At 38.0% G+C, this 25903-nt stretch overlaps 2 protein-coding genes across 3 annotated transcripts in view; one reads left to right on the top strand and one right to left on the bottom strand.

The window, feature by feature from the left end:
- UBAC2 (UBA domain containing 2) overlaps positions 1–25903 on the bottom strand; it is a 157532-nt gene that overhangs the window by 53189 nt on the left and 78440 nt on the right. The window contains exon 5 of the mRNA XM_019756915.3: positions 2677–2800. Coding sequence (XP_019612474.1) covers positions 2677–2800 — 124 coding nt within the window. The remainder of the gene's footprint in view (positions 1–2676; positions 2801–25903) is intronic.
- Positions 8536–23335, top strand: LOC109460996 (G protein-coupled receptor 183). 2 transcript variants are annotated; one of them, XM_019756912.3, is made up of 3 exons: positions 8541–8680; positions 17967–18066; positions 20913–23335. In XM_019756912.3, the coding sequence occupies exon 3, from the start codon at positions 20931–20933 to the stop codon at positions 22014–22016; it is 1086 nt and encodes a 361-aa protein (XP_019612471.1). In that variant the 5' UTR covers positions 8541–8680; positions 17967–18066; positions 20913–20930; the 3' UTR covers positions 22017–23335. The 2 variants fall into 2 exon arrangements, with proteins under 2 accessions (XP_019612472.1, XP_019612471.1); XM_019756913.3 differs by lacking the exon at positions 17967–18066 and having other exon boundaries at positions 8536–8680.

Genomic DNA, 25903 nt, shown 5'->3' on the forward strand with positions numbered 1-25903 from the left:
TTCTAATACCAGCTTGCGCAGAAATGATCAATGGATGCAACTTTAAATTTAATCTCTTGATCTAAAATTTAGTCCTTTGACGCATGGATGCTTATGCAGTGTAAATGACTGAAGATACCGAGGGTGGAATTATGTGCAAAATATTTTTCTGTAGTTTTCTTCCAAAAATATAGAGAATCATAAAATAGCTAACACTTTCATAGCACTCATTATGTGGCAAGCTGTGATCTTAATGCTTTCCATATATTAAATGTACTGAATCCTCCTAATCACCGTATGAGGTAAGTTCTATTATTAACTCTATTTTACCCATGAGAAAACTGAGAGGTTAACTGATTTGCTCAAGGTCAAAGCTGGTAGGTGGTGGACCTGCCAGTATGTAGCCCTGTGTTCATGACCTCTTCATGCTACTATGTTTCATGTACAAGTAAGACGAGCATATCATTTTGTCAGTAAAAAATTATTTCCTTTGGACTCTCAAGCCCTCATCGTATTGCATGTTTGATCCCATTGTGTCTGCTCATGTTTTGACAGTATGTTTGTTTTTTCTCACTGCTGGGTTCCTTGACAACAGGTGGCACATCTCATATTTCATTTTACCCTCCTCAGTCCCTAGCATTGGGCATTACATGACTGGCCCTCAAGCCATTTGATACTTAAATGACTCTTCACAAACATTTTTGCTTTTCTGATAATGATTAAAGTTATTCATTCATTCATTCCTTCATTCATTCCTTCATTCATTCATTCAAATGTCTGTGGCTTCAAGAAGCTGTTGTATGGGAGATAAAAAGGCACAGAAGCATATGCGAAGGTCCAGAGGAGAGAGAAGGAAGGAGGGAGAGAGAGGCAGGACGAGGAGAGGGAGAAAATAAAAATAAGGGGTTCACACTCACTTCAAAGTGGGGAGGGGTGGAAGTTGATACTGGGTAGGCAAGAAGAACCCTGGATGCCACTCATGCTAAGGACTTTAGATTTTACCAAGAAGCCAATGAGGCATCTTCACCTCCACTTTCTGATATCAACTTCTACCTCACCAAAACAAAAAACAAACAAAAAACCACTCACAATTTTGGAACACCAATGGTGATAGCTATAGAGACATAAATTATTACTTAATAATAGGAGCCAATTGACTCATTTCTTATGATCTGTTCAGGTTACCCTAAACACCCAATGCTATTATTATCTCTAATCCTTCAAATAACCCTGTAAGACAGATATTGTTACTGCACTTCACAGATGGGAAAAGGGGGTCTCAGAAAAGGTGACAAAGCAAATAATTACCAGAGCAAGAAATTAAAGCAAAGCCCACTTGGCTCCAAAGACTTTCCACAATGCTCCACTGAATTCCTACTCCATAATTAATAAAACAATGATTTTTACTCTCAAAGATGGCATATAACTCTAGAGTTGGAAGGAACTATAGAGTCAACACCAGGCTCTGCAGGCTTCCACAACTTGGCCCAAGTCTCAAGCTAGTGAGTGCCACGTTAGAACTAGAACTTGGGTTTCCTGCCCCAGGTTCGGGGCACTCTTCTACCATTGCATTCTGCCTTGTAACATCTTTTTTTTTTTTTTTTTTTTTTTTAAATAAGCATGCCATAGCAAATCCTAGTAAGAATAATAAACTGCAGAAATGGGCTATTAGGTTTAAATGAATATTAAGAGGGATAAGGGAGAGTGTGACGCTATGTAGGTGGAGATGAAGAAAAAACATTTTCATGAGAAACGGTTATAAAAGTGATAAGGAAACACCCACCCCAGATGAGCCATTGATAACACATGAAATCAGACTAGAGAAGTTAAAGGAAATGCTAAAGGTTAAAAGGGGAGGGAGGAGGGTATTTTATAGAGACACTAGTATCCGGTTTGATATGTGTGGGGTAAGGAATGTTATGAGTATTAACAGTGGATCAAAAGGCCAAGCTATACATGGTACCACAGGAAACAGCGGAATAAAAGTTTTATATCAAAAGCTGTGAGAGTGAAAGAAGAGTGACAAGTATTACAGGTAGAAAACTGAAAATCGTGTCTCTTCTACCACTGGGCCTGGAACCCAGCAGAAAGCAATCAATATTTACTGAATATTGGTGAAAAAAACTTTTTTCAATTTAAGTCAAATAATAAGTACCCTACTGGTCTTCATATCAAACCATTTAGCAGACGGTGACAGCATGCTATCATGCCCGTGTAACGCAGAAGGTATCAAGTTGATAATGTTTCTAACAAACCCCAAAGTTCGGGCTGGTAAAGCATATCTGGTTTCTTCTTCAGAGCTTTATTTGTGACACCATATTCGATAAATTACTTTTGACAGTGATTTTCCACTTTCCACCTTTTGACTGTTCTCATTTGTTTCCACTTCATACTATGATTTTTAAAAAATTACTTATACGCAATTGCATAATGAAATTAAAATATTTTCCACTGATACAAATTACAGTGAAAGCTCTTATCAGATTCTAAAGGCTATGAAAGTATTCTAGTACCTTATATACCTTGATGTTCTTATTCCGTAACACTTCCTTTGAACATTTGATATAGATCATGAAGCCAAACTTATGGGAAAAAAACATTGTTTTCAAGGAGATCAAATGAGAAGACGACCGAAAAAAAAAAAAAAAAAAAAAAGATCTGGTTAAAGAAACATGAACATAAAAATGCATACTATACCTGTAGTCCCAATATATAAATCAATGTCTTGTTTGTGATGGACAACGGGCCCAGAATTTGTGCCACTTGGACTCTTGGTATGGAGCAGTAAAATGGTACAAACAGAGCAAACACAGGTGCCAAGCTATGCAAACAAATAAAGAAAAATCACTATAGTATAATACTCAATTTAAAACACCAATGGCAAATGTATATTTGATGTAACACTGTTTATAATTTTACTTCAGTCTGAAAGCACGGTCTTAGATACACAAGTTGCTCTCTATATGTGCATCATGTCCAAAATAATTTGTATTTCTATATAACATTTTTTATCTAATCCCAGTCGATTTTTTATCAACTATCCCAAAACTACTGCAAAGAACTGGTTCAGCATCTACTGATTGTCAGGCATTGTAAGAAAAGTTAAAGTTGGTGCTGTAATTCTTCCCATGACTGACTGAAAATCTAATGAAAGAGAGGAAACAAACCAAAAGCAGCAAGCATTATAACTTATGGTCAAATCCAAAAGCCTCATCTCAGACTTTGTCCAATTATATATCACTATAATACTTAACACTGCTGACCACTAATCTCTTCCTCAAATTCCCTCCTCCTTTTGTCTTAAACCCTGTTTCTTGCTGGTCTCCCCATGATTTCTCCGACCACTCTTCTTCAACCCTCTCCAGGGTTCTATGATGATTGTTTCTTCTTACTCCAGTCTCTCCTTGTATAATTATGAGTCCTTCCATGCCTTCAATTAAGAAAGTGAAGGGATCCCCACAACTGTCTGCCTGTCCCCTCCCCTGGGTTATGAAACTCAATTTGACACTTTCAGCTGGACATATTCAAAAGTCACAAGTGTCTTTCTACCTAAAGTCTTCTCTCTAACCCATCTCGTAATACTGCTAACAGTATTCTCTCCCCAAATACAACTCTGATCATGTCACACTCCTGTTTAAAACTTTTCCTTCCATAGGACCCTAGTATTCAAAGAGGATATCTAAATATTAGTATAAAGTAGTAAAATCCTCCAATTGTTTCTGATCAGTGCAGTTTCCCTCTCCATTCTCCTCATCTGGCCCCTCCTCTCTTACCCCCAGACCCCCAAAGATGCTTCCTGGGCACATTAGGCCCTTTTGACTATTCTTTGTTCTTTCGACCTAAATGCCCTTTCCACTTTCCTGTTTAGTAAACTTACGGTGTATGCCAGAGCTCAAGTGTTCTCAGTAATTTCTCCAGTTCCCCCTAGGAGTTAGTAACTCTTTTCTTTGCCCTCAAAACTGCCTCAGCTCTGTTTCGGTGAATCACCTGGGCACTCTGTGAGAGGTGGTAGGTCAGGTACAGGGGCTCCATCTACATCTGTGAGTAAGAAGCAATCCCTGATCTCAAGGAACTAGCTGCAGGATGGCAAACTCACATTCTTACAAGGACTGTGCAGGCAACATGAGTGAGTAGAGTGGTTTGGACACACACGCCCATTTGCCATTAAACACTTGGATTAATTACTCAGTCTATCTTTTCCTTTCCCAGTTTTTCGGTAAGCGGCATCAGTACAAAGACATATTTCTTTAGCACAAGAAAATGCAAGAACTATTCTTCACTTTCACAAAGAAATGCTCTCAGTGCACTTTTTGTGGAAATGCAGGACCCCATTGGCCTCTTACACATTCCCATCACTGATAGAGATCGTGTTACAAAAAAAATCAGTCACTGTCCTCTCAATTCTAGTATTAAAAACAAAACAAAAGCAAATGCACACTGCAAAGATGATAAACGGCAGCAGCATCAACAGGTATCTACAACAGAGTAGCAAATGCTAGAACAGGGAAAACCCCAACCAGCGAACAGCCAAGCGCCAGACATGGGTGCGGCCTGGAGATACCAAGCTGTGGAAGACGCGGCCTCTCGCAGCCTTGTAGGAGGATGACCGGCAGGGCAGCGGAGGTGTGCAGACAGCCTCGGGTCAGTCCCGAGTGCTTCCCTCACCGGCCCTCCTCCTCACTGAGCATGCGCCTTGGCAGCGAAGGCAACGCATCGGCTTGGTCCTCCCAGCACCTGGCACAGAGTCTGACACGGCATAGGAGCTCATTAAATTAGGGAATAATTTAATGAAACAGTCCTCATTCTTGAAAAGCTGAATAAGCCACACTTTTTACTATATAGGGATATGAAAAGTCTTCCATTAGGTTATTAATTCTGTGAGAAAGCACCATGTTCTATCATATGTTGCATCACCCAGTGCCTCATACAGATACTTACACAAAATAGACCCTCATTATTTGTTGGACTAAAAAAATGAACAAAGCAATTTTAACAAACAGAGACTTGTTTAAATGGCCATTCTCAATACTACACAAGAGAACTTTTCTTTTTCCCAGTTCAAATCATCTAAACCCAAGCACAGTTGATTAAGCAGTTATGCATTCTTTTCATTAAAAAGTATAAGCTGGCCACTCCTGGGCATAAAACCCTCCAATGACTCCCTACTCTACTGGAAAAGCCAAAGTCATTACAAAGACCGACAAGGCCCTACGTCCCCACTTCAGACCTGGTCTTCTACGACTCAGACTCACCAGTGGCTCTCGTTGCTCCAGCCACACTGGACCTCGAGCAGGACTCGGCACACAGTGCCCAGGGAGTGTGCCTCTGCCCCGCCCCTGGCCGTCTTCCTTCCCACAGATGAGCATTGCTTACTCCCTCACGCCCTTCAGAGAAGCCCGCCCTGAGCACCCCGGCCGCACCTCGCAACCCCAGCCCCACTCGCATACTCTGCTTCCTTTCCCCATAGCACCTGTGACCGTCTCCCCTGCCACGCGACTTGTTTATTATCTGTCTCGGGGACCAGAATGGAAGCTCCATGCGGGCAGGCATTTCTGTCAGTTTTGTTTGCCGCTTAATCCCCACTGTCTACAACTGAGCCTGAAACAGAGCTCAACACATACTTGGCTGAATCAAGGAATTTCTCTTTAAAGTCATAAAAACCATATAGCAGAATTCGCTGTTTGCTTTAAAAGCCCCTTTCCTTGTTTGAGTATTTTAACAGAATTAAAACATATGGTTTCATATACATACTCAAAATATGGCCTGTTGGTCTCTTGGTTAAAAACAAGGAAACTCTACTTTGGTTGCGCTTGAGATATCTCATCACAGAACATGTTTTTTAAGGTACAGGTTACAGAAGTTCTTCTGTTAACATTTAGCAATGAAGTACAAACAGTAATGTTATAATAAAATATCTGAAGCCGAGTTCTTTTTTGAGGTTACATTTCAATGTAAACTAAAAAAATACTGGTAGGTGTTTTAATGACCATAGTTCATGTCTTACATACCATGTTTCCCTGAAAATAAGACCTAGCTGGACAATCAGCTCTAATGCGTCTTTTGGAGCAAAAATTAATATAAGACCTGGTCTTATAGTAAAATAAGACCGGGTCTTACATAATAATATAATATAATATAATATAATATAATATAATATAATATAATACCAGGTCTTATATTAATTTTTGCTCCAAAAGGCGCATTAGAGCTGATTTTCCAGCTAGGTCTTATTTTTGGGGAAACACGGTATAACAGAAGTTTTAAAATTCCTTAGAAGTTATTAATCACTGTGTAGTTTTAAATGATGACTAAACACCAGACCACATATACATACCCATAATACAAAAGCACACATTTCAGACCATGGTTATATAGGTTGTTTTGTAGAAATTTTCCATTGCTATTTCTATACACAGAGACCTCACAAAAATATCACTTTCTTAGTCATTGACCAGTTTTTCTCTTTTCCTTATTGCATGATAACATCTGTTCTTTATACTGTCAACAATAATTCAGTTTGACCTTTTCTACATTGTGAATAGCTAAGTTGTGGAAGCCCTGTCTGGCGTAAGCATATGAGGCTGACGTACAGAAAAAGAGGAAACAGGTTATAAGGAATTCATTCCTTCCTTCAACCAATGTTACTAATATTTATTGATTATCTACTATATAGATACACAACTGTACTCAATAGGACACATAAAATAATAGAAACACTCAGTTCAGGTCACAAATGTCCATCTTACCTCTCTATAGAAAAGGACGCTGACTCTACTTTTAAAGTATAACTAAAGAAGTCCTGGTAACTTTCAATAACAAAAATAGGGTGAGGGCTCTTGAAATTACCTCACTCTAAACCTCAACAGCATCTTGCAGGACAATCACTTCCTCACCTCTTCTTTATATACTTGACTCCTCTAATATAAAAAAAAGAGGTAGATCCAATTTGCTAGAACATTTAGTCTACGTAGTTGAGTTCTTCATTGTATAACAATGTTTTACTTAATAAAAACTATTTCAAAAATTAAAAACCAAAATATCCCACCAGGATGGTCTTTCAACAAATTGAAACACTCCTCAACGGTATCTTCTTCAAGGATTCTTCAGTCCAAATTATAAAGGAATTAGTTCTGGAATATTTTATCATATTTATCCACCAAATCATAAAATCTCTATTTCCTCCTCACAGAATTTTTGCCCTGGGAATTATTCTGCTGACCATTTAGTTCAATGCCTTTATTTTATAGACAGAGGGTTAGAGGCCCAAATAATTCAGGTGGGTTGTTGCTTTTCTGTTTGACAAGGTTCCTCCACAGATCTTCAGTGAGTTAAGAACCTAATTAAGCTTCTAAATGGAATAATACCACTGAGAGGCTAAAACCACTGAGCCACTTTGACAGACTCCAGGAATGAAAGAGTCTCTGAGGTCAAAGAGACCCTTTCAATTCCTACCAAATGATTCAATTCTCTCTACTCCATTCTTCAAAATAGTCATCCAGTTTATGCAAGAATCTAAATAAGAGACAGCCTATTTCATTTCTTATGACCCTAACTCTTGGGAACTACTCTCATATTTTGATTTGAAAGCTGTCTCCAGTAGCTTCCTCTTACTGTCCTTCCTTCTATTCTCTGGAGTTAGGAAGATTAACATAGGCAACCTAAACCCTTTTCTAGGAGACATTTTCCAAACGCATGAGAATAGTGCTCACATACCTCAAACCTCAGTTTATTCAATCATTTCTCCTAAGAGATGGGATCCAGTCCCACCACCACCCCAGACACCTCTAAGTTACCTGAGCCCATTGTAAAATGCAGCCCCCAGAGCTGACTGGGATTGGCCAGATCAGTCCTGGATAAGTGTAAATATCATCTCTCTTGTATTGAGCACTATATTTCTATTAATTTAACCAACAAATAAATTGCATTTTGATAGCCATGGTACTTTGTTGGTTTAAATAGTCAAGTAAAACTATAAGGTGAAAAACATAGGTCTCCTTCATCATGTGCACAAGATGCTGATTTAGCTGTAAAATGCCCCCAGTTCAAGTCTCCCCTTGTCACTCATGGGTCCGTGCAGTCACTGATTCCCGTCAGCTAGCCTCCTCTCTGAAAATATCGACTAATAGCTGTATGTATGCAAAAGAGCATCTTTCTCCCACTCACCACAGAAACTTTTGTTTCTTTCTCATAAGCTGTTGAGCAAAGTACTCCCTGTACCAAGTTTCCAGGTACACAGAATTGTCAAAGTTGACATTTTTTCCCATTAAAACATTTAAAAACTTGTACTTTACACAGAATATGAAAACAAAATCATCAGTAACTATGATTTTTTTCTGGTTAAGGTTTATTGCTTCAGTCTCTTTCACAGATGTTTTTTAATGCATAAATCTTTATACAAAAATTTATCAAGTTCCATAAATAGCAGCAATTCATGAATTCCAAGGGGCTTTTGGGTAACTATTAAAAAAAAAAAAAATCACTAGCAGAAAAATTTCACTTCCCATTTAAAAAAAAAAAAAAATGCACACGCATACATGAGGCTAACTGATCATTACTATGCCCAGTCACAGGGTGACAGAAAAAAAAGTCACCACCATAAAAGGATGTCTGTACTATCACAGAACAACATGCAGACGTTATCTTACTTCAGTTTGGGCAAATACTGACTGCTGCTACAGAGGCCTGAGCAAGTCACCGACAGGTAAGCACTAGATATTTTGCTTTTTCAATGAAGTCTTTTGAGTTAAGAAAAACTTTGAAAGTTTAATTAAGGTGTAAAGTAAAGGGAAAGAATCTATTGAATAACAAGCTATAAACATTTCTAAACAAAAATCATGTTATTAACATAGTTTTGACTTTCTAGTGACTGGCAGTTCGAATCAGCTAGTATTAAGCTAGGGGGAAGCAACTGATCATGCCAGAAATAGCTTTGCCAAAAAACAGGCTTACTTTGTACTCCCTGTGTGAACTCACAATTACAAAAAGCACTATCAAGTTCAAATTGGCAAATAATGCCAACACTTCAGGATATTTTAATAAGAAGGGAAAAGAACAAAGTTATTTTAAGATGAGGTATTCCTACACTTAAATGTATTGTGTATATAATAAGTCAGCACAATTCAAAATAAAAGAGCTGTTCCATTTTACTATTTGACCACATATTTATATACATGAAAGTCTTTTCTAGACTTCTATTACCTCTATGTTTTTACTTCTATTATTTCTCAGGATAGAATTCCAGTAGAATTCTTGGAGGGATGGGTAGAATATTTTTCAAAGCTTTAGGTATAAAGTGATGTTTTTTGGTTTACAAAAACATTTTACCAATTTACTTTCCCATTAGAGACAGTCTGGGCTTCACTATTTCTCAGCCAACCTCAGTATTTTAACTAAATATAAACTATTAATTTGATGATTGAAAAAAGAACATCCTTTTTTGCTTTATATTTATTTGATGATCAGTAAGGCTAGACATGTCTCCATATTTTTTCTAGAACTTCTACGTGCCTAAAAAAAAAATCATAATACAATGATTTATATGCAGCATTTTGCCAATATTTATGTCCAGGTTGGGAATGGAGGTAACAGAAACTTTTGACAAACTATTAGGGAGGAAACTTCCTCTAAAGGAGGGTGTGGTTTTGAGTGTTTTTGGAGCGGGCTGTCACTCCAAGTACAGTACCGTGTTGTGGTTAAAAGCCTGAGGTCTGGAGTCAGGCTCAAATCTGGGTGGCGTTATTTACAACTTGTGTGGACTTGGGCAAGTTATCTAACATCTCTGGCATCAGAGTTGCTTCTTTTGTAAAATGGGGAGTAACAACACTGCCAAGTCCTCACGACATTGGTTCCCATACTCAGTGCTAGGAAACTGTCTGCTGTCATTATTCTCCCCTCCCTCTGCGCATTAAACTGCTCAAAGATGAATCCAGTAGGCAAATTTCCTTGCCCTTTCATTTTTGTGAGAATTTGTTTGAACTTATTTTCAGATCATTACAGAATATTTTACAGAAAGACTGAGTCTATAAATGGCTATACATCTAACTGTGCTTACTGTCTGGACTGTGCATTTGCTGGTAGTATTTCAGTGCATGTTTTCTCTCTGGGAGTTAATCGTACTTTCTGGACACAACACTGCAGAGAGCACCATGCTCTACAAAGCACCCTCACTCACACGCTCACCTATCAAGTGGTGGTGGTGGTGGTGGTGGTGGTGGTGGTAACTCCTTTTGTAAGTTACTTTCAACTGGCTTCTGGTAGCTTTTCAGTAATCACACGACCAGTCATTTAATGGAATACATTTTAACTCAGGTCACCATATGACTTTCATTCATTTATGTATTCCATAGGTATTTACTAGATACCTACTGTAAGACAGTTCTGAAACAGTCTATGGGATAAAATGTTGTATAACATAAAGCCATCATCCTTAAGTAGTTTACATTTAAAAAAAGAGCTTACCACCCAGTAAAGGAGTTTACAGGTGACACTTTCTCCCTGCTATGGTTAAGGGCTCCCTGGAGTTGTCTAAAGGCCCTGAGTGTGGAATGTGCTGAGGATGTGTACAATACTCCAGTCCGTATAGCTTCTCAGCTTCCCAAGAAGTCTGAAAAAAATGCAGGACTTCAGTGTAAGATGAGATAACACATGTGAATATCCTATGAAAGCTGAAGCGGTAACAAAGATCCTTGTAGTGTGTTGAAAGACCAAAGAGAAGAATAAAAATATTCTTTTAAATATCTGCAAATACCAAAAAAGAGTACTATTAAAACTAAATTAATAGCATAGAAGCTATCCTAGGTATTCATCATCTTCTTTCAACAGAAATTTCAGTCCAAATTGTTTTATAGAAATATTGTTAAAAATAGTAAAATCTAAAATAATTTATAAAACCTTTACTTACTTTAAAATATACTGTAAGTTACTGAATTCCTTTAGTTAAATCAACATATTTCCCTCCCCTTTGCCATTTCCTTGGCCCTCCTCTTCTCTCTTTTTTTAAATTAAAGTTTATTAGGGTGACAATTGTTAGTAAAGTTATATAGATTTCAGGTGTACAATTCTGTAATACATCATCTGTATATCACATTGTGTGTTTACCACCCAGAGTCAGTTCTGCTTCCATCGCCGCCTCTTTGCCTCCTCTTCTCTCTTGTTCAGTCAGATATGAGTTGGTATGTGTTAAAATTTTGAGATGTCTTCCTGTTTTACTTGTTTTCTACCAATAACATCACATCATGTTGGAAATAGGAGCTAGGAAGAAAACATGTTGCACTGAATATGATTACTGGAGCCAAACTGCCTGGATTGAATCCTGACACGTAACAGCTATGTCTGCTGGCAAGCCACGAAAGTGCTCTATGACTCAGTGTCACCTGTGGAAATGGATTTGTGGAAGCTTTGTGAGGATTCATGTGAATATATGTAGTGCCCAGGGCACTGCCTGGAACACACTCTGTGCTTAATAATACTGGTTGCTATTATTAAGCAAGAGCTTACTGTAGTCTAATAAAGAACCCTTGATTGAGGATCAAGAAAACTGGGCTTTTCATATTCTTTAATGGGTATTTATTGAGCATCAATCATGGGTCACCTGGAGATACACAGCATTAACAACACTGTACCCACTCAGAGGACGTGACAGGCTAGTGGGAAACAGAAAAAAGCCAACAACAGAAAACAACACAGATGCTATCACAGAGCACAGTGCCCTCGCAAGGCCAGCACTGCGGGGGCTGGTGAGCAGGCAGGAGAGGATAAAACCAGGGAAGCTTTCAGGAGCAGCTGATTTTGAACTAAGTCTTGAAGGAAAGTAGGAGCATTTAATACAGAACAGGGGAGAGGAGGTGTCAAGACAGAAGGAAGAGTGTCAGAAAGGCACAGAGCTGTGAGAGGATATAGGACATCAAAAGACTGCAAGTAATTGAGTATGGTTGGAGCCAGGACATTAGAAGAGGGAAGATGGCCAGAGATCCAGCTAAAGATGGAAGTGGAACCCAAGTATGAGGAAAGTGTATGTCACAGCAGAGAGCTTTCAGTCTGCCTGGTATGTGATGGGCACCATTTGAAGGGCATGGTAAGAACTGCCGCAGTGGCTGCAGACAGAAGTGAGGTAGCCTGAGGCAGACAGAGGAGGTGGGAGTCGTGCGCAAATAGGCAGGTGACAGACGTAAATGTGAGGTGCAGACGAGAGGCTGAGCGCAGAGGAGGGTCAGGAGGCTGAAGGCACAGGAAGTCCGGACAGACCGGAGGCAGTGGGTGAGGGAGGACACGGAGTCCTGGATGCTTCGTGATCTCTGACTTGGCACCTCTACTGAAGGAGGACCGAGAACAAAGGACCCACTTCTTTATAAGGATTATAAGGGTATTTAACGTTTCTGACTAATTTCTAGGAGATAACACAGACAAAATCCCAAACTTGAAACTCCCTGGTACTTTAAGGAGAAAAGGTACATATTCTTTCTAGAAATCTTTATCTAGACGACAAAGATTATACAGACTCAGACCTTTGTTATAGAGTATTTTTATATTATGCAGTTAGTTATCCTGCATGTAGGTCAAATCACGCTACATGGAAACGTAGTACTTGTCTTCCTTACATTGAAATGAGTATGACAATGGGATTCTTTCTTCTTACCGGTCCTACACATATAATTCAAGTCCTTAGTGTTACCACCTCCTTTGTCTTCATCTTTGACAACTTTCACAGCACCCTAGTCAGTCAGCACTAAAGCTGCCAAAAGCCACACGAGGAACAAATAATCAGTGAAAGGTGGAAAAAAAAAAAAAGCTGGAAAGTGTAAAATCCCAAATGTGCACGTGGTGTTTCACCAAATAACTCAAATGTCAGGCACCTTTCACTTTCCCATCAATTCCAATGTACATGTTTACAGAAGTTGGTCTTCATTGAGTGCCCACTGAGTTTGGGACATAGAGGCACCAAGGAGAAACTGCAGACTGGCAAATACTAGGCGGTTTTTACTTTTTTCTGCTTTGAAAGAGTTCTCCGTGCGCTGTCCCATAAATGACCCCCCACAGACCTACTGAGAGGTAGTCAGAACCAGACTATGTCATGGGGTGGCAGCAGGGTTAGAAAGCTCTGGCTTTCTATAAGCCAGAGCAAGTGAGTTCCCAGGAGGCAGAGAAGTGAGGTCCCATCAAACAGACTGACCACAGACAACTCTACCCTGAATATCAGCACTCGGGCACGTGTGAGGCTCCATTCTGAGACAGTGCAGGCAGCTGCCAGTATGTCACCTTTCTGGATAATACCGCCTATGACCTTTCAAAAAAGGAATCTTGGACACAGACTTAGCTATCAATTTAGGACTCAAAGCTGGTTAGGGAAAACAAATCACCTAATAAATCACCTAAGTGTAGAAAGATTTCTTTTACTAGGCTACCCAGGTACGTGCTGACTGTTAAGGCTGTTGAGTAGCAGTGTTATGGAATGGACAATCTGACTTCGCCAATCAAGGGAGTGACGAGAGGCTGTGCCTGGGCTGGTCACAGCCTGTCTGTGCCTTGAATTTCTTACCCACAATCAGGAATTAATGTTTCCCACCTGCCTATGTTACAGGCCAATGGCACATACAACCACTCAGGTGATAGTTGGTTAGTCAACTAAAAAGAAGATGGAAAAAAAATCACTGGTTGAGTCCTACACCCTGGCATGTGTGACACTGGACCTATTTGCTTGGCTTCAAGAACAAACAGGCTTTTCCAATTAATTGACAAATACTTATTAAACTAGCTAACTGGAAAAAGAAGCAATGATTTCTTTCTTCTGTGAAGTATGTTTGTCCTCAAGGGCACTGAACAGCCTCTGCCTGCTGTCCCGATACCTCCGTGTTGGTCTATTTCCTTAGTAGATGAGTCCTTGTTATTCCAATTCAGCCTGAGCCCCTGTCTGACCATCCTTTCCCAGAGACATTATTGTTCCTCACTCCAGAAAATTTCCTCCAGTCTTACCTCTTCTTAAGAATATGGCCAAAGGATAGTGTATCAACAGAAATCAGAGCGGGAACTGGCTCAAATAACACTCACCATTTAATAATATACAAATGTAACTCGTATATGTGTGCACAACATTTCTGTGGCTCTGCGGGTTGTTTTTGAAACTGTGCTCCTGAACTTCCTCTTTGGTGTGTGCCACTGTGGGCACTTTGAGTCACAGCATCTCTACGTGCAAACATGGTCTTGACTAGACTTCACCTCGCAGAGATGTCACCTCTTGATAGTAATTACCATTTCAGCATGACTTGACCCATTCAATTCATTGCTAAGGCCTGAATTTAAACAAAATCACTAGAAGTTTAACCCCTTTTTATCTAAGGTGCTGATGATTATTAAGAGAATATATATTAGGCGAAAAGGTGACTTTTCAAGAATCTTAAAGTAAAAACTAAAAGGTGGTATTCTAGCACTTAGCAAATCTGTGAATTCTGTTTCTGCCACAAATAAAAGCTAAGATAATAATTTCCAGCAATTAAATTGGGATTGCAAGAAGGTTTATATGTGTATCCTGTGAAAAATCACAAAGGGCTCCAAGTTGGTATCCAGGGTAAATATTTCCAGTGTTCAAATTACATTAGAGTTTAGGCAATTTTCTTAAATACTAATAAGTGAGTTTTGGAGGGCCTTTTACTTTTTTCCTTTTTGTGGCTAGAAAAAAACTTGTCAGTTCATGTCAACATGTCCGGTTATGCAAAAATGAGATGAAAATGTCTTAAGAAACATTAGCTCTTCTGCACAGTAAAAGAAACCATGGACAAAATAAAGAAGCAACCAACCGAATGAGAGAAGATTTTTGTAAACAATGCCTCCGATAAGGGGCTAATATCCAAAATATATAAGGAACTCATACAACTCAACAAGAAAAACAAACAATCCAATTAAAAAATGAGCAGAGGGCCTCAAGAGACTTTTCTCCAAAGAGGACATACAAATGGCCAATAGACATATGAAAAATGCTCAACATCACTAATCATCAGAGAAATGCAAATCAAAACCACAATGAGATATCACCTCACCCCAGTCAGAATGGCTATCATCAACACGACAAATAGTAACAAGTGTTGGAGAGGCTGTGGAGAAAAAGGAACCCTCATACACTGTTGGTGGGAACGAAGATTGGTGCAGCCGCTATGAAAGGTAGTGTGGAGGTTCCTCAAAAAATTAAGAATAGAATTACCATATGACCCAGCAATCCCTCTCCTGGGTATCTACCCAAAAAATCTGAAAACATTTATCTATAAAGACATATGTGCTCCAATGTTCATTGCAGCTTTATTTACGGTGGCCCAAGACATGGAAACAACCAAAGAGTCCTTCGATAGATGAATGGATAAAGAAGATGTGGTATAGATACACAATAGAATACTATTCTGCCATAAGAAAAGATGAACTACTACCATTTGTGACAACATGGATGGCTCTTGAGATTATACTGCTAAGTGAAATAAGTCAGATAGAAACAGTAGACCAATCATATGATTTCACTGATATGTGGTATATAAAACTGAAAACAACAAAAGAACAAGATGAAACAAAAACTCATAGACACAGACAATAGTTTAATGATTACCAGAGGGGAAGGGGGGAGAGGGTGGTAGATGAGGGCAAAGGGGATCAAATATATGGTGATAGAAAGAGAACTGACTCTGGGGTGGTGAACACACAATGTGAGATATAGATGATGTATTACAGAATTGTACACCTGAAATCTATGTAACTTTACTAACAATTGTCACCCCAATAAACTTTAATTAAAAAACAAACAAAAAATATTAGCTACTCTGTTAGCAATGAAATCAATTCTAGAGAAAAGCATACACAGGCCCACTTCCAAAGACATAAGTAAAACTACTTTGGAGGATATCTTGCTGTGGAATAACTTGCTGTTTTACACACATTAGGATAATAGTAAAGTTGAAAGGACCAATATTTCATTAACAGAGACAAAACCGAGTCTGCTTTGCTTATTAACAAAAATGGTAAGAGAATTGGCATAGATGGTTGCCAGGCAGTTAGTTTTCAGGAGAAAAAGGTGTTCCTCTGGCATAACCTGAATAAGGACTCACACACTTCATGCAGCCCAGTTAGTATCTGTTACCTTCAGGGCCAAGTTTGCAGGCCTCATCCACGTCCCTCAGGGTGTGGGGCATTAAGGACAGCTTAGGGACCATGCGTATCTTTTCTTTAGAAAACATTATCATTATAAGGAAATTAGAATTCTATACGTACAAGTATTCTAAGGAAAAGATTTAGAACACTTTCTACATTCATCCTTCAGTTTTAGGCCTTCAGATATGAAAAGGTATCATTTCTATATTTCCAGGGCCTCACATATGGAGGCACCAAAAACAATTTTTGCTGAATAAAAGAATGGAGTAAGCCAAGGCTCAGGAAAGTAATCCTGAATCCTTATTGATTAAAGGGAGGCATAAAATAATACCTCTGAGGGAAGAGGATAATAAATTGGGATTGACTGATATGAGAATGGGGTAACAGTAAAGTACCCAAAAGGATTTTTCTCTCGATTTGGAAAAGATAAAATTGACTAAAACTATAGCATTAATTGTACAGATAGCTATAAGCAACAACCTAAGTAATACACTAGAGCTGTTGACTAATGAAATCAGTCTTCAAAAGGTTACTAAATATCCAAATGAACGTATTTTAGAACAGCCTAGATTCTTCTCTAGCTAAGATCATTCTGAGCCCTGCCATTTACGTGTCCAAACTGTGTAGTACGTTTCTTGGACTGACTCAGGACAAGGCTAGGCAGTAAGAGGCCCCTCACCAGTCTTCCCCTCAGGGTTCTACGACGTGGTGTCCACAGGTCTGGCTTCCCATTTGGGAAGGCACCTCTCCTGGAAGAGGAAACCCTGTTATCCTTAGGCAGAATTGTTCCCCTGCTCTGGAGAAGAGGGCTGGCCCTAAAGCCTAGAACACTTTGAAACCAGTAAGTCTCAGCATTTAAAGAGGAGTGTGAATTAGTTTCCCCTGCCAAGGATTGGAAAGAGTAGGAGACTTGAAGCTAGGTCATCGAGTTGAAGGATCCAGCACGACCTTTAATCTCTCTCACACTCAGTTTCCTCACATGACAAGGAGGTAGGTGATAGTGGTATTTAGTTTTCAGAGTTGCTATGAGGGTTCTTCGCAACATGACTTAAAGGTACGCAGCAGTAAAAATTAATACATAAATCTGAATAAAGAGCACTAAAGGGCTAGCTTTGTAGAGTACGTGAGACCACAAGGGTTTTGCAAAAAGAGCTGAATTAAAAAATATTTTTCCCTCAGATTAAAAAAATTATTTACCTACTTACTTATTTCAAGTCAATTAATGTACAATGTTCAAAATTTAGATTATATAAATACAACTTAAAAATTACCTGTACAAAATTATGTTTTGGCATATGCAACCATTCAGGTGTATGAGTGTCTGTAGTTGCTTTTCCTTCCCCAAAAGTGGGACGTCATGTAATGTTTCCTTACTTAACATTATGCCCTGTCAAGAAATAGGCATTTACACTACCATTTTCAGTGGCTACATAGTATTCCATTATATGGCTGTAACACAAAATATTTAACTGATCCCCTAATGATGAACATTTGATTTGATTGCAGATTTTCACCTTTATGATTAACACTGTGTTAAACATGCTTTAACTTAAAATGTTGTGAAACCCCGGCCATTTCTGGCGATGCTGGATACTATATTTCATTCAGTGAAGAGGTTGGACGTGCATTTACAACCCGGCAAGCAATGGCACATTCTTAATCTCTACAATAATAATTATTCATATGGAGGATTATCAGGCTCCACAGTATATTTTCCCCATTATGTATCTTAAAGGCATCTCCCATGAACCAGCTTTGAAATACTCCTCAAAATAAAATATATATGTTGAGAATTTCAGAAAAAGAATTTTTCACAGAAAGTAGAAAATAGAAAATAAAAGAAGCTCTTGATGTTTGTTTCTAAGCTGTAGGTACCCTTTGCCTGGAACTTTCACCCCACCCTCGTGTCTAGTCTCAGTTCTTCAAAAGTTACTTCTCACATGAAGCCTCTCCCAACTGGATAAAGTAAGTTTTTTCTACATGTGTTCCACAATTGCAATTACCATGATTTCCTTTTCAAAAATCACTCCATTTTTTTCTACGCAATTTTTTTTCTGTATAAAGTCTATATTTATTGTTTCTTGTTTGTTTTCTATTTCATTAGTTTTTGCAATTATTTTTATTTCTGTCTCCCTTCTTTGGGCAAACTCATTTCTTTTCTGGATTCTTGAGCTATGTATTTAACTTATCTACTTTCAATCTTTCTTTAAAAAAATAACTACATTCAAGGCTTTGCATCCATCTTGGATTAACTCTTTAGCCATATACCAGTTTGGCATACAGTGCTTTTGTCATTTAGTTCTAAGCACTTGCATTGTAATTTTTTTACAATGTAATTTTTTTTTTACAAAATTGGAATTACCATTTACATTGTAATTTTTTTAACCCATGAATGAGTTACTTAAAAATATATTTTTTTTAGATTCCAATTTCTCCTTTGTTTTTATTGTTGATTTCTAATTTAACTGTACTGTAGACACAGGGAATGTGAGCTGGTAGATAACTATTTTCTGAAAATTCTGACATATCCCTGATGATCTTGTCCTGGTCAAATCTGCAAATAACGCTTATGTGCCTTCAACACAAATTCTGTTAGCTTTTAAGTCATGTGAGTAAATCTAAGTCTTGAATCTCTTTTTTATCTGGCATATTCTAATAAAAATATGTTAAAATCTCTCATTATGCTTATGGATTTGCCAATTTCGTCTTTAAAATCTATGAAATTTTACTGTTACATGCACAATTCATGATTGTTTTTATGTTCTTTGTACATCATTTTTTAATTTTTGTAGTGACCCTATTAATATTGAATGCACCTTAAATTCTATTTTTTCCTGATATTAACATCGCTATGCTAGGGTTCTATACTAGTTAGGATTTGCCTGGTGTGTGCTTTCCCATGCCTTTATTTTCAACCTTTCTGAATCACTTAGAATTATATTTCTCCTAAGCAGGATAGAGCTAGATTTTTAAAAAATACAAATTGATAGTCTTTGTCTTTCCATAGTGAATTAAATCCATTTGTTGTGATACATTTCTACCTTCTTACTTGTGTTTTCTACTTACCATCCTCATTCTATGCAATTTCCCTCCCGTCTCATTTTCCTGTCTTCTTTTAATAAGAAGTTCTATTTGCATTTTTTATTCCCTTTTACTTTAGGTTGTATTTCCATATTTTAACGATTAACCTATCAACACATGTAACGCATACCAATAACATTAATGCAATCCTCCGATAACCCTCATTGTCTGTTAGCATCACTGTTTTAAGACTGTTAAAACTAAGTTAGTAGAGATCCAATTTATTTAGTACAGCAGTCAGAGAAGCAGATTTGCAGCTGGTGCTTTGATATGGCTAGAGATAGAGAATCCTTTTCCTTTAATATGTAATACCATCATCACTGCATATATTGAAATTTTCCCTTAACTTTGGTAACTTTGAGATGAGATTTATGCACATAGATAGTCCCATGAGAAAATTATTTTTCTTTTAAAAATAATTTCACAGAATTGATTGCTCTGCTCTTCCTTAGTTTTACTAAAGTTCAGCCTCATGTATGGAGTTTTATTGTAGGACTTTTCTACTTTTCAACTGAGGACTTGAAATTTCATCCTAACAATTATTTATAACAAGAATTGGGAATAATCTAAATGTTCACCAATGGAGTAGCTAAGCAAATTATAATTGTACTCCTACCAAATATCTACATAAGATCTACACATATGACAAATATATATTACACAGATCCATGAACATGTTACATGAATAAAACAGAACATAAAATGCCACGCGTAATGCTTACTACTATGTGCAAATAAAAGAATGTGTACTCTATGCATGAATGGGGTGGGGGTACCTGTGGAATGATAGAGTTTAAAGTTAATTTAAAAATTTCCCATTGAAGCAGCTTAAGTTTTTTCTTTTTCTTCCTTTCGGTCGTTTTTCTCGTGGTTGTCGTGGTCATCTTTATCACATCACCTTCTTTTCTTTAAAAAGAAAACCTAACTTTCAGTTCCTAACAAGGTCTTGGCTTGTTTCTCATACTTTTTAGGTTAACACAAATCAGATCACTGTGGTAAGTTCACATTTCACTACACAAATGTGTGACTGATTTCATTTCCTGGCAGTGATACGCATTAAGAAAAAAAAAGTCCAACCAACTGAAATTCAATTTAAAAGCAAAGTTTTACACCCGCCTGAAATGTGGGGTGCTTTACATGATTTTATTCTTAAACAGACAATGATTCAGAAAAAGGAAGGGGAAATTTCTGCCTAAAAAGTTAGTGCATTCCCATTTGTCACAAAAACACATTCGTCCTATTTACCGTATTTCCCCAAAAATAAGACCTAGCCAGACCATCAGCTCTAATGCATCTTTTGGAGGAAATATTAGCATAAAACCCGATATTATATTATATTATATTATATTATATTATATTATATTATATTATATTATATTATGTTATACTATATTATATTAGACTGGGTCTTATATTAAAATAAGACCGGGTCCTATATTAATTTTTGCTCCAAAAGACGCATGAGAGCTGATGGTCCGGCTAGGTCTTATTTTCGGGGAAACACTGTAGATGGTTCTAGTTCATGAGCCAGAGCTTTGTCAAAGTCACCAACATACATTTTATTCTGTTTTTCCTAACTGTCACTATATATGTAACCACAGTACATACCATAGACTTTAAAAAATTATACAAATATTAAGATATTTTAAATTAGATCTGTAAAAGGCAGTTTATACTGCTTTGAGTTAAATCTGCTTTTAATTAAATGTACCTTTCGTGTTTTTTTCTAGAGAGCTTGAACACCGCTGATGGATATGAAAATGGAAAACAATTTCAGTACAGCCTCTACAACATCTCAGGCAAGCAACTGTGATCTCTATGCTCACCACGGCACAGCCAGGATCCTAATGCCTCTGCATTACAGCATTGTCTTCATCATTGGGCTTGTGGGAAACTTGCTCGCCTTGGTGGTCATTGTTCAAAACAGGAAGAAAATCAACTCTACCACTCTGTACTCGACAAATCTGGTGATCTCTGATATACTCTTCACCACTGCTTTGCCTACACGGATAGCCTACTATGCCCTGGGCTTTGACTGGAGAATCGGCGAGGCCTTGTGTAGGGTGACTGCCCTCGTGTTTTACATCAATACATACGCAGGTGTGAACTTCATGACCTGCCTTAGCGTTGACCGGTTCTTTGCCGTGGTGCACCCTCTGCGATACAACAAGATGAAAAGAATTGAATATGCAAAATGCATTTGCATATTTGTCTGGATTCTAGTATTTGTTCAAACACTCCCATTACTCATAAAAGCTATGTCAAAGCAGGAGGAGGAAAGGATTACATGCATGGAATACCCAAACTTTGAAGAAACAGAATCTCTTCCCTGGATTCTGCTTGGTGCATGTTTCGTAGGATATGTGCTTCCGCTCATAATTATTCTCATCTGCTATTCTCAAATCTGTTGCAAACTCTTTAAAACTGCCAAACAAAACCCCCTAACTGAGAAATCTGGTGTAAACAAAAAGGCTCTCAACACAATTGTCCTTATAATTGTTGTTTTTATTCTCTGTTTCACACCTTACCATGTAGCAATTATTCAACACATGATTAAGAAGCTTCGTTTTCCTGGTCTTCTGGAATGTAGCCAAAAACATTCATTCCAGATTTCTCTGCACTTTACAGTATGCCTGATGAACTTTAATTGCTGCATGGACCCTTTTATATATTTCTTTGCATGTAAAGGGTACAAGAGAAAGGTTATGAAGATGTTGAGACGTCAAGTAAGTGTATCAATTTCCAGTGCTGTGAAGTCAGCCCCTGAAGAAAACTCACGTGAAATGACAGAAACTCAAATGATGATACATTCCAAGTCTTTAAATGAAAAGTAAAAAAGAATTAAACCTTGGATTTATAGCAAAGCAAACTCTATGACAAACTTTGCAGGACTTTTCTCATAAAGCAAAATGATTATTCAACTTCCAATTAGCATTGTTTTACTCCTTTCATTGGGGACTATTTTCTACCTCCAACTTGGAAGTAAACTGATAAATACGCTTTTTTGTTTAGTTTTTTTTAAAAAAGATTTTATTGGGGAAGGAAAACAGGACTTTATTGGGGAACAATATGTACTTCCAGGACTCTTTTCCACGTCAAATTGTTGTCCTTTCAATCTTAGTTATGGAGGGCGCAGCTCAGATCCAGGTCCAGTTGCCATTGCTAGTTGCAGGTGGTTGAGAGGATGCGCTCCAACCAACTGAGCCATCCGGGAGCTCAGCGGCAGCTCAGCTCAAGCTGCCATGTTCAATCTTAGTTGCTGGGGCGCTGCCCACCATCCCTTGCGGGACTCGAAGAATCGAACTGGCAACCTTGTGGTTGAGAGCTCACTGGCCCATGTGGGAATCTAACTGGCAGCCTTCAGAATTAGGAGCATGGAGCTCCAACCGCCTGAGCTACCGGGCCGGCCAAATATGTATTTTTCACACTCAAGAAAACAACATAATACTAACTTCTAAATTGTAAATGAAATGCTATACCAAAAAGGGGGCTATTTTAATAATTCTCAGTGTAAGAGGAAAAGTTTTGTGTTTCTGAAAAACTAATCATTAATATTTCCTGCCAATAATTTGGCAAAAGAAAAGACGGTTAAGATTGTATATGCTGGGCCGGCCCGGTGCTCAGGTGGTTGGAGTGCCGTGCTCCTAATGCCGAGGTCACCCACTGGATTCCCACATGGGCCACTGAGCTACCCCCTCTACAGCTAAGATTATGAATAATGGCTCTCCCTGGAGCTGGGCTGCTGTGTGCTACCATGAGCGACTGGCAGCCCGCATGAGTGGCTGGCAGCCGGCGAGAGCTGCCGTGAGCTGCCGATGGCCTGAGACCCGCTGGACTGCCTCAGCCGGGGGAGCGCAAGGCCCATAATACCAGCATGGGCCAGGGAGCTGTGTCCTACACAACTAGACTGAGAAACAGCGGCTTGAACTGGAGGGGAGAGGGAAGGCGGAAGAAGGGGGGAAAATTATATATGGTAGTGTAAAAATGTAAATATTGTAACATATTTCCATTTTTTGATAACATATTTCTTCAATCCATGTTTCTTTCAGGGGACTTTATCCCCTCAAAAACACCAGCTTTTTGTTTTTTGTTCTCAGTCATAAAATTTTGTCTTAAGGAACTCTTTTGGAATAAAGAGCAGGAATCTACATAATTCTGAGTAAGTCCTTCAATGTTCATTGTCAACTCCCAGCAGAAGCTACAAAGAGACTATAATTAGCAGCAGATAGATTTGGAAAGCACCATTATAGTAAAATGATGATGGTGACAGAGGAAATGAGAGCACTGAGCTCTCTGGCAACAGCCAGCAAGTATGGAAGGGTCACTGCTCAGGAATATGACAAGGGCCTTATGATGGGGTACCCATCAGGACGAGGGTACACTTGCTACACTCTTCTTGGGAATAAAGAAATGTGCAAATATGCTTGGTTTTTCTTGGGTTCCCAGGGGATCATTTCTTTTTAATTCACAGGTTGTTAGTACCCAGTACCTTTCAATGGTTTGGGTTACCAGAAAGGGTAGGAAGGATGAGCAGCAGGGGGTGTAGTTGCTGCTTGCCTAAAAATGACAGGGAGTAAAATGCAAAATTATGAACTTAGAGTTCCCAGGATTCTTTACAACATTATACATTTGCTCAGATGTGATACCTTAGTATGAGTAGCAGGACCTTAGCAAGTCTAGTCACCCTGTCTGCTAGCTCAAAGTTGTTTAGCTCAATCCCCAAATACCCAAACAGTATCTATGTTAGCAATGATACCAATTTTGATAATGGAACATAAAGAAGTGAAATGCTGTATCATGAGTCATACTTTAAATTTTTATTAGGCTTTATATCCTAGAAACATTTTCTTCACTCATTTTCAACTTTTATCGTTTAAGAAAATTAATCTTAATGGTTGATTCGACACCACTTAACTGAGTACTTTCGATTTGTATTACATTAATTTCATAAAGAGCTACTCGACCTTAAAGCCCCTGACAAAAACAAGCACTGGTCTTTGAAACACCTCATGGGATTGAGACCATATGGATCAGAATCTTAAGGCCTTTCCTTCACGTCATCTATAAACCTTCCCAAGTAACGGAGAAGAAAGGACAAAACATTACATTTCATGCATGGTAGCACTCACGTGGTTATCTGAGTTGGATCCCAAAAGAAAACCCATTGTGAAAGCTACTAAGGAAAACCAGAAACAAAGCTTCCTTAATTTCAGAGCATCTTCATGGGACACTAGTTGTATGACCGCATTTGAGCACAGACTATTTATTATAAGTATGAGCCAATATGCTGCTTCATAGCAGATGAGAGAGTCCTCTTTGTGCTAATAGGATCACTTCTTAAGATCCTACAAACAAGAAAATAAATATCTATGTCATTTGATGCATGACTAACATATTCTTTTACCTGTTTAGTTTTCTACCTCCCCCCTCTACTACACCACAAATCTATATGAATGATTTAATCCAATCATTTTGCCAAAAAGGTAAACTTTAAACGTATCTCCATCTTTAAAAAAAGTTTGTACTCTAGTCAACCTCAGCTATCTGCTCTCCTCCAAAAGGCCCTCACTGCCTATTTCACTCAGGAAGACATTGTTTACACCTGGCCTTTGGACAACCTCCCATCATCTTGTATTATTAGCTTACTTTATATTTATTTCCCGTGCATTTCTTTGACAAGTAGGTAAACTTGGAGAACAGGGACTGTTACAGAACATAGGAGGTGGCCGAATATATTATAGTTTGTTTGAAAATCAGAATCCTGTAAATATTTTCTACATAAATCAGATGATATATTATTAATAATTTTAAATAATAATGAACTACAAACATTCATCTAGGAAAGCTGACAGTTATATGGCAGCTAACCATGTTTATCTCTTCCATAATTTTATGTTTATTTCTAAAAGGATCATATGGTTAATTAAAAGAAAAACCCTCAAAGCTATTTAGTTTGAATCAGTATAAATACATCGACTCTTAGTATAGCATAGAAAAATACAGATAGTATAGAATAGTAAATACTAAAAATATTTAATATAAATTTAATATACATATTAAAATATTTAATAAATATTTAAATAGTAAATATAAACATAGTAAAAACGTTAGATGTTAGAAATGACACCAGGTATATGTGAAGAGCTCAATAATCTACAAAATACTCCATACATTACATGTCTTCCTTTTCACAATCCTGTGAAACAGGATAAGCAGATAGTATCTCTCACACTTTATAAATAAATCTAAGTTCAGAAAAGGCACCTGGTAGCTTAGAGGAAGCATCGGGAATATAACCTTAACTCCATATCCTAGCCATAAAGAATACAGAAGTGAATCACAGGGACCAAAAAAATATTAGAAGGCTTGTTTCATTATACGCCAGCACACAATCTATCCTTAAATAGGACAAATAACCAACAGTAGGTAGATTATAAACTCAGCTAGGCTGTGAGCTCTATGAAGGCAAGGATGTTACCCGTTCTAATCACAGTATCTGGTACAGAGCCTGGCACACGGAAGCTTCTCAAATATCCATCTAACAATATCACCTGTTTTGTACTATTACTAACACAATTCTATGTGTTCAAATATCTATGAAGTTTTTACTTTCTCAGTGAAGTGAAAAGAAACACCCTAAATGCTTAATTATATATGTTAGAACATATGTGTAATTGAAGACAGTTACTGTCTATGCCCCTGCAATTTAAACTGGACATAT

This window comes from Rhinolophus sinicus, chromosome 16, assembly GCF_057876585.1.
Source record: "Rhinolophus sinicus isolate RSI-liver-muscle chromosome 16, RSI-T2T, whole genome shotgun sequence".
Lineage (NCBI taxonomy): Eukaryota > Metazoa > Chordata > Mammalia > Chiroptera > Rhinolophidae > Rhinolophus > Rhinolophus sinicus.

Excerpts from the sequence above, each read along its gene's own strand:
- LOC109460996 (XM_019756913.3), top strand. The coding sequence starts at position 20,931 with ATGGATATGAAAATGGAAAACAATTTCAGTACAGCCTCTACAACATCT.